We start from the raw sequence: 14,319 nt of genomic DNA, 5'->3' as shown, positions 1-14,319 counted from the left end.
TAGGAACAGCAAGTGCAAAGGCCCTGAGGGGGGAGGTTCCCTGGTATATTTATGGCTACAGTAGGTTGAATAAGAGAGGTGCATGATATGATAGAGTTGGAGAGATCCCAGGGTCAGATCACTCAAGGTCTTAGGGAAAAAACCAAGGAGGTCAGTGAGAGCGACTACAAATGAGTAAAGTAATCACTGAGTACATTTTCAGGCACAGATGATATGATGTGACCCTTTGGGGCTAGAACATTTATATATAAATTGGGACAAGACAGGGGATGGGAAAGACCCACCTCTCTCCTCCAGGGCTCACCTTTCTGTATACCAGGCCTGTGATGGCCGTTCGGATCCTCATCTGCAGCACTTTGACCCTGTACATGTAGCATTGCTCCAACAGCGATTGCAGGGAGGCAGAGAGAAACATCAGTATCGCGAGGAGATAGCCCTTCCAGGCCGGGGTTGTGGGATTTCCCATAAACTCCAGAAAAAGGCTTTTGAGAGAGGGAGGGTGCAAGTGGTGAGAGAAGGCATGTGTGGCTGTCACCTTGACCTGAGCCTGGTGAAGGGTGGAGGATCAGACAGCATGGCAGACATTTTTGCCAAACGGCTGCAGTGATTCCTCCCACCGTCCACAGGCACTCACCTCCAAGGTGACTGCTGTTCCTTTGACCAAGAGGTGAGCTTTTTTTTTTTTTTAAGCGTTTATTTATTTATTTATTTGACAGAGATCACAAGTAGGCAGAGAGGCAGGCAGAGAGAGAGGAAGGGAAGCAGGAAGCAGATTCCCCGTGCTGAGCAGAGAGCCTGATGCAAGGCTGGATCCCAGGACCCTGGGATCATGACCTGAGCCGAAGGCAGAGGCTTTAACCCACTGAGCCACCCAGGTGCCCCAAGAGGTGAGTTTTTACCTCCACCTGTCATGGGCTCAGCTATGCCCCTGCAAAATACCTATGCTGAATATTAATCCCTGGTATTTTAGAATGTACCTGTATTTGGAGCTCAGGCCTTTCAGGGGGTGATTTAGTTAAAATGAGGCCCTTAGGGTTGGACCATAGTCCAATCTAACTCCTGTCATTCTAAGAGCAAATTAGCACACACAAGGAGATACAACGGGCATGCACGCACGAACAAAAAACCCATCTAAGGACCCAGCAAATGGAGAGAGAGTCCTCAGGTAAAATCAGTCTTGATCTTGGACTTCTGGCCTCTAGAACTCTGAGAAGATAAATGAGTGTTTTCTCAGGCTCTGAGCCTGTAATCCTTTGTTACAGCAGCCACAGCAAACAAATACACCATTCCCTGAATCTGAGCTGGTCATACGACCAGCCTTGGCCCAGAAAACCCGGGGGAGGGGAGACGGTGTCAGCTCCAAGCCTGGAGCGTCAAGAGAAAATGCAACTTTCACTCTGTGTCTTCGAGCCTTGCCAAGGGGCCATGTGAACAGCTAGAGCAGACAATGTGGAGCGTGAAAGATGACATGGGGTAGAGACAAGCTGTCCCCGCTGAGACCCTCTGAGACCAGCCAGCCTCCCAGCCAACTGCACAGGCCCATGAGTGAACCCAACAGAGCAATGAAGACCAGCCCAGCGGAGCCCAGCCCAAATTGCTGACCCACGTTACCGTGAACCCAAGAAGTGGTTGTTAACCCCTTGCTTTGGGACTGTTTTGTTATACAGCAAAAGCTAACTGATACAGTCAGGTTAGCATTCATTCATTTTCTCTCTCTGAGAAAATGTCACTTTCTTTTATTTTTTTCCCCTTCCTCAGTGTCCTTTCTGCTCACCCACCCTCCAGGGCCCTGAGCTCTGGAGGACTACGCAGAGGCAGAAGGAAAGCTGCTACCCCCCTCACCCCCACCCCCAGCTGCGGAAAGACGGCATCAAGGAAGGGACCACCATCAACAAGGCCAAAGGTCTGGACCCACCTGAGGAGCTTGGGGACAGCGAACCTGAAGACATCAGAGATGACAATGGCAAAGGTCGCCAGGAGGAAGGTGGAACGGGACATCTGCCAGATGGCCCTCAGCAATGGGCCCCTCCAGCCCCCTTCTTGCTCCAGCAAGGGCTCCATCTCTGGGATCTGTACCCCACGGCTCCCTTTCTTTCTAGCTGCTCTCACCTTGGTGTGCCTTCAGGGATAGGAGAAATGGGCTCTGGGTCATTGCAATAGATTGAATATTTGCATCTCCCCAAACTCATCTGTGGAAACCTAACCCCCAGTGTTCTGGGGAGGGGAAGCTTTGGGGAGGTGATGAGGTCACAAGGGTGGAGCCCTCATGGATGGGATTAGTGCCCTGATAAAACGGGCCCCAGACAGCGTCTTCCTCCTTCCACCAAGGACAGAGCCTGGATATAGCCGTCTGGGAAGCAGGATGCTGGCCCCCCCACCAGACTCCACATCAGTGGTATTTTAAATATTCCCAGAGGTGGCATCTGTGTGTCCAGCAAGACCAGGCATTACAGGGCTGCTTTTCTGGCAAAGGGGACGAGTGGGCATGGATTCAGCCATGTTCCCTCACCTGTTCTTCTCTGTACCCCAGAGGGCCCCTTTATGAAACAACTGGGCAGGGGAGGGGCCAGCCCTAAGGCATGATTGTTATTGCTGGGAATGCACATGCACTGAGCCCCTCCTGTGTGCCAGGCACGCCTTAGTCCTCCAAAGAAGCTGGAAGGTGAGGTGTTATGCCCATTTCACAGACGAGCAGATGAAGGTTTAGAAGGAACTTGTCTAAGGGCCCACAGTGGGGAAGCCAAAGCGCTGGGATTTGATCCCAACTCTGTCCCTTCAGAGCCCAGGCACTTGGCAAGCCACTGATGAAGCTCCCCTCTTTCCCCCCAACAACTGGCTATCCCGGAGGTGGTTTGGAGCTGGTCTAGAACCAGTTTAGAATCACAGCTGATGTCCGTGGCCCTGGCACTCTCAGTCTGGACGAAACGCAGGTGGAAGCTGGGGGAAGGGCGGGGGAGGGGGCGGGTGGGAGAGCCAGCTGGCCAGGTCCTCAGCTGCTGAGAGCCCAGGGGCTGTGTGGCCTTGGGTCTGTATGGCCTGCCCTCTTTGGGTCTGTGTCCTCGTGCGTGAAAGGACAGGGTTGGTCTCACTCTCTGCGTTCCTTCCAGCTCTGTCAAACTCCGGGGTTAGCAGTAATTTCACTGCGTGTTTACAGAGCTGAGGCCCAGGGCCAGGCCCTGGGATCAGCCCTTTTCCTGCAACAGCTTATTGATTTTTCTTGACCTCGCTGCCTGGTGGCTGTCATGGGCTCCCCGTTGGACCTAGGACACGGAGGTTCTAAGAGCTGGTGACAGCGGCTTGAGGTCACACATTGAGGACCAAGCAGGGATTTGAGCCCAGATCTCAATTCATGATGCACAGAGCACCTGTTTGTGAACCCCACTCACAAACATTTTTAGAAAGAAGGAAAAAAAAATGATCTTGGTGAGTGCTGGTGGCCAGACCTTCACTAAGCCAAGGCCTTGCCCCTTGGCCATGGCCCAGTTTCTTGTTTGGTTTGGTGTCTCTGAGGGTCTGTCACAGAGCTGGGCATGGCCTGCTGTTCACAAACATTTTGGCATTTGGGTCTTGAATGCCCAAAAGATGTCACCTTCTTGTCACCTGGCCAGCCCTCCCCATCAGCCCATGGTTTAGTTCACTGCCTTCAAAGCCACGCCCACCCCCTCCTACACTCATCTTTATGTATTTGTCTTGTTAGAATTCCAGGAGTGTAGACTTTGCTTGTATTTTGCCCTTGTTTGGCTCCTGAATGCAGTAGGTGCTCAATAAATAATTGCCAAATGAATGGGAAAAAAATAGATGTGTGACGGTTGCCAAGGGCCTGATAAGGGTGCCTGGTGCATAAAGTTGGAAAGCTGTATGGAAGGCAGGAAGGCAGGCAACCTGGTCTGGTGGACAGAACCCGCCTGGGAGCCAGGAGCCCAAGATTCAAATGCCTGCTTGGTCCCCCTCCCCTCTGAGCCTCAGTGTTTCCATCTGTCAAATGAGATCGGCCAGGAGAGGACTCTGAAGGCCTCTTTCCAGCTGCATGTTTCACTCCATTCTGCTCTGGCTGCTCGCCCCAGAATTCTGAATCTCTGTGTTCAACCGGCAGGTTCTGTAGTTGGGTTCTTCCTTCCCAGTGGCGCTACGTTCCATCAGGGGAGGTCTCTAGAATGGCGTCTGGTCTGTGGTCTCTGGACTGAAGGCCATTTAGTGCAGGGTTTGCACATGACCACAGGGAGAGACAGGGGGTGTGAGTGAGCAGTCAGGGTCCAAGTCGGGGGAACAAAAGGGAGGGGTGCAGACTGTGGCAAAGCAAAGACATGTCCCCTGTCCACTGGGACAGCTGCTATCAAGATCCACTCCCCTGTTGCCATGATGGATTGTGACCTGGCAATGCCAGTCTCCTTTACTTTCTCATTTAAAAAAAAATTTATTTATCTATTTTAGAGAGTGAGTGCAAGGGGGGAGGGGCAGAGGGCACTCCCCACTGAGCACAAAGCCCAACACGGGGCTTGATCTCACAACCCTGAGATCATGACCTGAGCCAAAATCAAGAGTCAGACACATAACTGACTGAGCCACCCTGGCGTCCCCTGCCAGTCTACTTTAAAAGAGATCAGAATTCCAGATTTTTTACATGAAGTCTCCAATGTTTAAAATGTCAGCAACTTAAAAAAAAAGGAAACAAAAAGCCCCAAATAACAACAGTAAACACCACGTGGACCGAACATACCCTTGTGAAACCCAGCTGGTTGGCAAGTGACGGGTCCCTGACCTCGCAGGATGACCTCCCCCCTTCCCCACAGAACTGCAAAATACTTAGAAAAAGAACCAAAGTTCTCTCCATGTGTAATCTGCACCGAAAATAACTGAGTTGGATCTCAGTCGGCCAGGCCTTCCTGTCTTTCTGTCAGTTGCTGTGGATTTTTAAACTGTTGTAAAGAATGTTTCTATCCCAAGTTCTCATGTCCCTGGGGAGGCATGGGAGAGAGTGGGCAAGACCTCCAGCACCCTTTTGAATGAATTCTGCCACTTAAAATCTTGCATGAATGGAGGAGCAGGACAGCAGGCTCGGCCTGGAGAATGAGTTGCTGTTTTGATTTGCTCATATCATTTACCCATTTTGTGGAATCACACTCACCTTACTGCAGCTCTGAAGGGACCACCAAGTATGGGGGGCCCGCCCTCTCACTATGGGATTGGTCCCTATTTGGCACATGACTCAAGCCGGCCAATCAGAGGCCTTACTTGGCATTTTCTACATGGATGCTCAGAGAGACACTTATTTTGTGGGAGTTGCTACACCAGCAGGATATGAGACAGGCAGAGGCACAGACAACAGCTGAGCTGAGAAATGGAGAAATGGAGAGAGAATTTGGACATTATGCATGTCCCTGGATCCAGCCACACCTGAGGCCAGACTACCTTCTCAGCTATGTGAGCCAATAGACAGTCTCTCTCTCTCTTTCCCTAATTTGGAGGATTCAGCTATCTACAACGATTGCCCCAAATCCTAGAGTACACAAGAGAACCCCGTAACTCTTCCTACAGAGCTAAGTCACTTTTGTTCATCCCCTGAAACACCAAGGTCAGGTCATTTGTCCTAGGTCATCAACTACACAAAGGCAAGACTTCATTTAACCCATGTTTAATGAATCCTATTTGCTCTTTTCCGTAGGTCAGAGATTCTCAGACTGGGTTCCTCAGAGTCAGAGCGGACCACAGAAGTTTCTAGAGATGCCACAGATGGCAGGAGGGAGGCAGAGTGGACAGGACTAGAAAGAGTTTGAAATCCTCTGGATAATGGATACTCTTTGAGCTTTTACCATTTTTGAGGTATTCACTGAATTCTTTTCCAAAATCTTTTGTCCCTCTCCCCCATGGGCAATGAGCCAGAACCTAATGGGATGGCCATTGAACAGATAAGAAAACCGAGGACCAGGAAACCAATCCCTCAGGTTAAGTAGGAAGTAGATGTGTGCGCCTTATGGACCACCACCCAACCCTCCATTCCCCCACTCCCTGCCCCTGCCTGATTCCTGCCTGCCACCCCCCATTTAAGCTTCCTTCTGGGGGCCCCAAGGAGCACCCAATGTGGCCTTAGGGAGCCTGCACAGCCCTCTGGGAGGAAACATCCCTTGACCCTGGTCAGTTGATGCTTAGTGAGATCACTGGCAGGCAGGGAACTATGGTGGTGGAGCCCAGAGTGGGATCCGGGGTTGTATGTGGGGTCAAATGATTAACTTTGTTGACCAGGTATGGGCCACACTCTCATTTTTCATCCACTCACCGCTGGGCCACACTGCAGTTCCTTGTCCATTCCCTTTCGAGCTGGGAAACAAGTTCTTCTGAGGAGTTTTCTCGGCTAAGTGACCAGAGGTCTTCCGGCCCCAGTGTCCTCCTGTAACCCCTCCAGACCAGCCTGTGAAAGAAGGTCACCAGAGCAAGCTCCCGCTGCCATTCCCCCTGCAGGGTCCTGACATGGTAGCTGTGTGACCCTGAGTAAGTCACCTTACCCCTCTGTGCCTCTGCTAGCCCCTCAGGAAAATGAAAGCAATTAGCTGAACCACACCTAACATTTGTGGGCACTTTCCAGTTTACAAAAATCATCTCATTAAATCTCATGTGATGACTACTGACCCATTTTACAGATGAGGGGAAAAAAATAGAGGCTCAGATTAAGTGTCTTAACCAAGGAGCAACCTGCGTGGCAAGGGAACTAAACCTCAGAAGCCCAGAATTGGACACCCAAACTCTACCCTCAGCTTTCCCCATGATACATTCCTTTCCTGAGCTCTTCTTTATAACGCTGGCTGCAATTGTGATATACTTTGTTGGTCTGATCGTTTACTGAGTGTCTTTCTCCTCCACTGGATGGTAAGCTCTGAGGGGACAAGGCGTATTTACCTTTATTCTCCTCTTCTATATCCTCACCGACCAACACAGGGCAAAAGATTTGCCAAATGAAGCCACTCACCAGCTCTGTGACCTTGGGCAAGTCACTTCCCATTAGCAGACCTCAGTTTTCTCCCTTGAAAAGGAGAGCATTTCCCAGCACTTAAGACTAGTACATGAGATGATTGTAAGTGGCACATTGTTGGAGGAAGGCACGGAGAGGACACGACCTCTGGTTCTCCCATAAGCTGGACCTGGGCAATCGGAGCCACCTTACGCCTCCCCTGTCCTTGGAATGTATGTTGTGCCCACTCTGTCATTGCAAGGATGCAGCCTTGAGAGAGCACTATGTTGTCGAGACCGTCTGGACAGTACATGTGACTGAACCGCGTTGAACCCTCCACATGAACTAAGATTCTGGCCTGCAGATGCGGAGATCCACTCGTCTTGTGGCCGCCCAGGACAAGCCTGGTAAGTTCCCTCGCTTATTAAAGCTGCTGCCTACCAGTAGGAATGGCTTGCCTCTTTTCTTTAGTCTCTCCTTGCCCTCCAGGTGGGGGGGGCCAGTTTGTGAACCAACACACAATACACAAGAAATTAATTATTATAGACTTCTCCAGAGGGAGTGTTGCTTACTTCTCAGGTCTCTGCGATCTTTCTGCCATAACACCAAGGCGAAGTTCTTGTTTGGTGCTGGTCCTTAGAATCCTGTCTGAGACTTTCCAAATTCCTTTTTCTTTCTTTCTTTCTTTTTTTAGAGAGATGTGGGGCAGAGGGAGGAGAAAGAATCCTAAGCAGGCTCCACGCCCAGCATAGAGCCCAATGGAGGGCTCGATCTCATAACCCTGAGATCATGACCTGAGCCGCAATCGAGAGTCAGACACTTAACCGACTGAGCCACCCAGGTGCCCCTCTGAGTTCCTTTTTTTTTATTGAACCCAGGGCAGACTCAGGCAATCTAGTGCTGACCTAGAAATGATTAACATGGCTTGGTTTTCACTGGCATTTTTGGGGAAGGAGATCTACGTGGCAATCGATTCAAGAGATTTTTTCCAACTTGCAGTGATAAGAAATTTTCCTTTTAAAAAAGATTATGAAAGTCGAAAAAGTGAGTTGATTTCAAGAAAAAAGACTTTAAGAGAGGAAAATAGTACTCCAGTAAGGCAAAAAGCTTGAAGAATGGTCCATAAATGCCATATTTGGGAGACAGAGGGCTAGGTCCTCTCTAGAGCTGGTTAGCAAGCCTGTATGCACTTCCCACCCATTCCTCATCCCCTACAGCATCCTAATTCTTTGTGTATTTAGCAGCCACTTTGTACAATACTCGTTAAGGACTAGATGCTATGCTAAGTGCCTCAAAAGATTTATTTCTCTTAATCCGAAAACCCTACAAGGTAGATGCCATTATTATTCTTGTTTTACAGGCACAGGGACTGAGACACAGAGTGGTTAAGTAGCTTGCCCAGGGTCACACAGCCAGGAAGTGGTGGGGCTAGGATTCAAATCTAGGTGCTACCAAGATCTGACTGCAGTGTGGCCAAGAGGGAACCCAGCAGGTGGCCACACCCTCAGAGCCTGGTACACTGGCCCTGGAGAAACATCTGTCTTCTCCACCAGCCTGGGAGCCTCTGGGGAGTAAAGATAGGGTTTTTTACCTCTTCAGCCCTGGTGCTTCCCACATAGTAGGTGTTTCACACATAGTAGGTGCTTCTTAGATGTTGGTGGAAGGCATGAAGCTGAGTAATTGATATGATTTTGTTGAGCACCTGCTGTGTACCAGCAGTAAGTAATTTACATGTAATGAAGGTAGAGTTGTTCCCCTTTTACGAAGGGGCAAACTGAGACTCTGATTGTTTGCCATATGGGCTGGCTCAGAGCAAAAGCCAGGACTCATACCCAGACCTCACTCCAGTGGGGGAATGGGATATGATACTGGGCATGTTGAAATCTGACAGAGAAGCACTGAGGTTGGGAGGGAGAGAGGCTGGCTGGCCTCCATAGGCTTGGGAGGAAATGTCTCCGGGGGAGCTGGGATGACAAATAAGGACAGCAAATGCAGGTCCCTTTCCTGCTACTGTACTTACCCAGAAACCCACCAGAACGTGACCCTGGAGGGGAAGGAAGATTCAGCCTCTGGACATGGATTCTGTAAAGACAAGAGATGGGGTGGAGGGAGGGCTCGATCTCATGTCCCATGGTGGTCGTAAGGCAAGGGAACCAAGTTCAGGAAGACAGGATGAATGGACTGTGATCTTGGTACCAATTGCTCAATGACATGCCCTGCCTATCTGTCAGAGGTGGATGCCAGTGTGCTTGGAGGTTCCTAGCAGGCAAGGCGAAAAGGGACTATGCCACAAGTCTGAAAGCATCCACAAGAACAGCTATCAATACTGAGACCAAGAAGTTCTTAAGGCAGGAGTGTGCATGACGGAGACACCAACATCCTCGACAATATGCCTTGGGGCATACAGCAAGAAGGCGCAGAGGGATTGGTCCTGAGATCTCGCCAGCTGCTCCAGAAAATTCTCATGCATCTATACCCTTCACCGATAGGGCACAAGACTGCCTATTTCACCATATGTTTGCCGTCATGGCTCATTATCAATTTTTTATTTTTTGCTTCCATTCTCATGGAGCAAAGAAGCTCTACCCTAGTTTTCACTTGATTAATCACGTAGCTGAGCATTTTTAAAATTTTTTTTTAGGTTATTGAGGTGATCTCTTCCTCAGAGGATTCTTTCCTGATTTCACAGGCTAGCTCAGGGCTCCCCAGTGCCAAGAATTCCTCCTGTGGGGTTCTTCCTCCAGTTATAATTTCGCACATGTTTGTAGAATTATGTGGTGAATGTCTGATTGCTCGACCTGGCTGTTAGCTGCCTGAGGATGGGGACCACATCTGCTTGCTCACCCTCAGTCCTCAGCCACTAGCTGGGGCACAGAGCAGGGGCTGGCCGGCTGTAGGCCCCAGCCCAGATCCCCACACACTGTCTCTGCAAATAAAGTTTTATCAGAACAGCCACACTCCTTTGACATACTGTACTCTCCCCACGGCAACAGCAGAGCCAATAGTTCTCACGGAAACCATATGGCCCACAAGGCCTAAAATACTGTCTGTCTTGCTCTGATCAGAAAAACTGGCCAACCCATGGCATAGGGTGTATGTACAATACACAATGTGCTGAATGAAAGAATGAATGAAACATTATTAAAGGCTTGTGCTCTAGGCTACCTCCCTTCTGTCCCATGGGGAGAACCCGAGACCAGAACAGGAACAGGGACAAGGGAGGCCCCGGGTTGGAGGCACGGCAACTTACGGGCTGCTGGGGGTCTTCAGGGAAGAACGGGGGGTGATCGACAAGGCAGGACAGCACAAACTGGGCCGCCACCAGTGACAAGCACAGGTAGGTTGACAGGTGGTAGAAGGGGTCGCTCTGGAAGTCCTGTGTGAGAGAGAGAGCAGAAGTCCCACTGAGTCTGGCACGCTGAAGTCCACAGCCTGAGGCCTGTGAAGAGCACAGACTAGGCAGGGTACCTGTGAGGGAAGAGAAGGTCAAGGTCAAGGTCAAGTGGGGCTTCTGAGATGAAGAGCCGTGCCCAGGCAGGGAGTCAGAGCCACAGGGTTCGAAAGCCAGGGACCCCCACATTCCCGGTGTCCCGATGGAGGAACACCTGACTTACGTGCATTCTGGTTGTACAAATGATACACAGGAGTTTCTCCTTAGCCGGGTGATAACTGGCTGCAGCCCTTGGGGTGTGAGTTCTTTCTCCTTGTGCCACCAAGAAAAGCCTTTCTACACAGCAGTCCCCATCCCTACCTCTCCCATTCTGCTTCCTCATGGCCGGCGTTGTCTGGTTTAAGAAGGGAACTGGTTTTGGGGCACCTGGGTAGCTCAATTGGTTGAGTGTTGACTCTTGATTTTGGCTCAGGTCATGATCTCAGGGTCGTGAGCTTGAGCCCCACATTGGTCTCTGTGCTCAGTGGGGAGTCTGCTTGTGATTCTCTCTTTCCCTCCCTGCTCCTTCCCCTTCTCATGCTCCCTTTCTCTCTCTCTAAAACAAATCTAAAAATCTTTTTTAAAAAGTAGATGGGAACTGGTTTTTTGAGCATTTATTTTCTCTGCCTGGTGCCAATGCAGGAGTCTTTTTCTTTTTCTTTCTTTCTTTTTTTTTTTTTAAAGTAAGCTACATTTTCCTTTGCAGATAAAATGATGCATGGTGCCTTCACACGGAAATGCGACTTCCCAGGACAGGTAACAGAAGTACAGGTGGGTATGCAGAATGAGTTTGTATCTGTGGATGAGAGCATGGGTGAAGATAAGGGAGAACGAGGGGAAATGTGCACACACGGACAGAGCGTGCATAGGTGTGTTTTGGAGGAGGTCACAGGAGGGGGGCAATCCAGGCTCCTTACTGCCTCCCCTTTCCTGGGGATGTACACTCCACCCAGTCTTCCTGCACTGGGAGCCTTTCCAAGAACACAGCTTTGAGAGAGTAACACGTCCTGGAGACCATGTGGATGTAGATGTGACTGAACCCCATTAAGGCCTCTGTAAACTTTGAAGGTTCTGGAAGGTGGGTGCAGAGATCTACCTGTCTTGCGGCACCTGGGATAAGCCTCATAAGTGCTTACTAACCCTGCCCAGTACCATCTAGAGTGCCCTGTCTCTTCCTTCATCTCTCCTTGCCCTCTGTGTATGTGGCCACTTGCAGATTCCCTGGGGAATCTCCCGCAGTTGTGAACCAACAGTGTGGTTGTGCCCGGGGTTGGGGGGGCGGGCGCTGGGTGGATGTGTGACTGGATGTCCAGTGTGGGAATGGCTGTGTGCAGGTGTAGGTGTCCCAGTCTGTGGCTGTAGATATACGAAGGGGGGCATACAGGTGTGTGTCAGGGCAGTGCGAGCAAACTCTGTGACATGCATGGGACAGGCAGTGGGAATCTGTGTCCATGGAAAATGTTTGGGAAGATGGGGGCATCTGTACATCGCTGGAGTTTAAGAGTTTAAACAACTGTGGTGTGTGTTTCTGTGTAGACAAGAAGTCACGTGTGCAAAGGGGAGGAGGGAAGATGGGACCCAAGGCTTGAAACTGCCCTATTGGTTGCCCCGGGCCTCCACTTACCCCTCGAAAGGTCAGCTGGGCGGCACTGGTAGCCGGCAAGAGAAAACAAAGCAGCCAGTATCCAAACAGCACCCCGGATGCCCGGACCCCCTTCTTCCTCTCCGTGTGGATCAGGAACATGGCGAAGCTCTGGACAGGAGAGTTGGGATGGGCCCCTGAAGGTGGGGAGGGAGAAAGGGAGCCCCGCTCTGCCCCATCCCCTCCACCGGGGCGGGGAAAAGTCACTGCCAGAAGCAAGCCCCGCAAGCCTGGGTCATCCTTACCATCGTGGTGAGCCACACGGTGGGATGAATGAGGAATTCTGGGGCCTGGGGCGTTCCCCGCTGGATTCTCCAAAGAGCCACAGACACGCTGGAGGTGCAGAGGATTATGAGGGCGAGCCCAAGCACCTGGGAAACAGGCTTAGGTAAGGCTGGTGGGCGAAAAGAAAGGTGATGATGGCCAACTGGACAGGGACCCTGTGCCCAGTTGAACAGTGGCTCTGGATGGGGCACCTGGTCAGGTCCCAGTGTTATGATTTAACAGTGCCACTGTAAAGGATGCTAAGAAAAAGCATTAAGGGATGTTGCAAATGGACCTTGACCTGTCAGTGTCCTATAAATAATAAGCCACAGGGGTCTGAGCCAGCCCAATATTTCCCAAAATGCAGGGATGGGGTGGGGGTGTGCCAAGGGTTTGCAGGAGGGATGCTGTAGTAGGACAAAGTGGCAGAAACGACATTCATTCCGCAGGTGAAAAAGTTCCACTCGCTTCACCGAGTCCCTTTCGAACCCTCCAGTGAAATCAGAGAAACTTTCAGTTGGGACTGGTAAGTCTCTAGACCCTTCTCTAAGATGTGGTGGTGTCTGTTTTGAAGGAGAGAAAGCGACACGGTGCACGCAGGCGAGAGAGAAGACGGAACCTGGGCACATTGGAGAAGCTATGGCAAGAACCTTAGTTAGTGCAAAGCAGGGCTCCAATGACTACCAGCAGGCTGAATTTGATAGGGTGGCTGTTTTTGTATCACCTGTGAGCTAAGAATGGTTTCGACACGTTTCCTTCTTTCCTTTTCTTTTTTAAGTAGACTCCGTGCCCAGTGTGGAGCCCAACGTGGGGCTTGAACTCATGACCCTGAGGTCAAGACCTGAGCTGAGATCAACAGTCAGATGCTTAAGCAGCTGGGCCACCCAGGAGCCCCTGGTTTTGACATTTTTCCATCAGTGAACAAAACTCACAATATCACGTGAAAGTTATCTGAAATTCAAATTTCAGTGACTATCGATAAAATGTTACTTGAAACACAGTCACGTCTGTTTATTCACTGTTGTCTGTGGCCGCTTTCCTGCTGCAGAATCGTTGGGGCAGAGACCATGTGACCCTCAAAGCCTCCAATAGATACTATCTGGCCCTTTAAGGAAGAGTGTGCAACCACTTGGTAGGTCAGCAATGGGAGAAAAATTAACAAGGTCTTAAGGGGATAAATGAACTTTGAAGGACATTCTTGTAGAAGTTTGGAGAAGGGGACAGATGAGCAGAAAGGCTTGCACACGGAATGCCTGTGTTTTTGTAGCACGCGAAAACAAGTATGTAACAATTTTAAGAACTGGCTTTTAGGACTGCAAGTGGAGAAGCATGAAAATCCACGTATGCCTCTCAAAGAACTTAAAAAGTTCATCCTAGCGCAATCCTAAAGTCACCCCGTGGATCACAGAAGGAGATACCGCACTGTTTGGGGGAATGCCAGGTGTTCATAAACGGGCAAGGAACCCACGAGGGGCCAGACGTGTGTGTTTGCAGACATGGGGATTTTATTATCACAGAATCTATGTGGGGCGGATCTTGTTCCTCAGAGTTTTTCCTCCATAGCCTCTGGAGTATTGCTCTGTTTGATGAACAAGTCCCCTTCTCATCCCCACACTGTGTATGCTCCTTGAAAGGAGGCATGTCCGCTTCGGGGGTCTGAGCTCGGTTCCAGCCTGCTCCCCCCATCCACCTCCCAACACTTGTCTGCTTACAGGCTCCCAGAGGCAGCAGTTACCAGTTTGGCCTTGAAGAGCAGGGACGTCCGGAGGTAGCCTTGGCCATGGCGGTGGAGGTACAGGAGGTAGATGGGGCCAAGAACCCACAGGTACATAGGGGGCACCCAGACCCCTGCCGTTTTCAGGAAGCACACGTTCAGTAGGTGGAGAGCAGTGGGCTCAGGCTCTGTCCCGTTCCAGACCTGAGGGAACACCAGGGCCACCCTTGTGATGGTACAATGCAGGGGTCCCAAACTCACCTGATTAGGGGGCAAGGCAACCTTTTGGACTCCCCCCCCCCTTTTTTTAAAAAGATTTTCTTTAT

General features: G+C 50.6%; 1 protein-coding gene across 3 annotated transcripts in view; it reads right to left on the bottom strand.

Moving 5' to 3' along the window:
* Nucleotides 1-14,319, bottom strand: part of ABCC6 (ATP binding cassette subfamily C member 6) — a 46,192-nt gene that overhangs the window by 30,788 nt on the left and 1,085 nt on the right. For 2 of the 3 annotated variants that reach the window (XM_045993422.1, XM_045993424.1), the window contains 8 exons: nt 14,015-14,197; nt 12,261-12,386; nt 11,998-12,126; nt 10,194-10,319; nt 8,964-9,025; nt 6,275-6,406; nt 1,916-2,119; nt 305-482 (listed from right to left, as the gene is read on the bottom strand). In XM_045993422.1, coding sequence (XP_045849378.1) covers nt 305-482; nt 1,916-2,119; nt 6,275-6,406; nt 8,964-9,025; nt 10,194-10,319; nt 11,998-12,126; nt 12,261-12,386; nt 14,015-14,197 — 1,140 coding nt within the window. The remainder of the gene's footprint in view (nt 1-304; nt 483-1,915; nt 2,120-6,274; nt 6,407-8,963; nt 9,026-10,193; nt 10,320-11,997; nt 12,127-12,260; nt 12,387-14,014; nt 14,198-14,319) is intronic. The other variant, XM_045993423.1, reaches the window with a different exon arrangement.

This window comes from Meles meles, chromosome 21, assembly GCF_922984935.1.
Source record: "Meles meles chromosome 21, mMelMel3.1 paternal haplotype, whole genome shotgun sequence".
Lineage (NCBI taxonomy): Eukaryota > Metazoa > Chordata > Mammalia > Carnivora > Mustelidae > Meles > Meles meles.
Note: the sequence above shows the minus strand (reverse complement) of the source record. Positions and strands in the feature narration are given on the sequence as shown.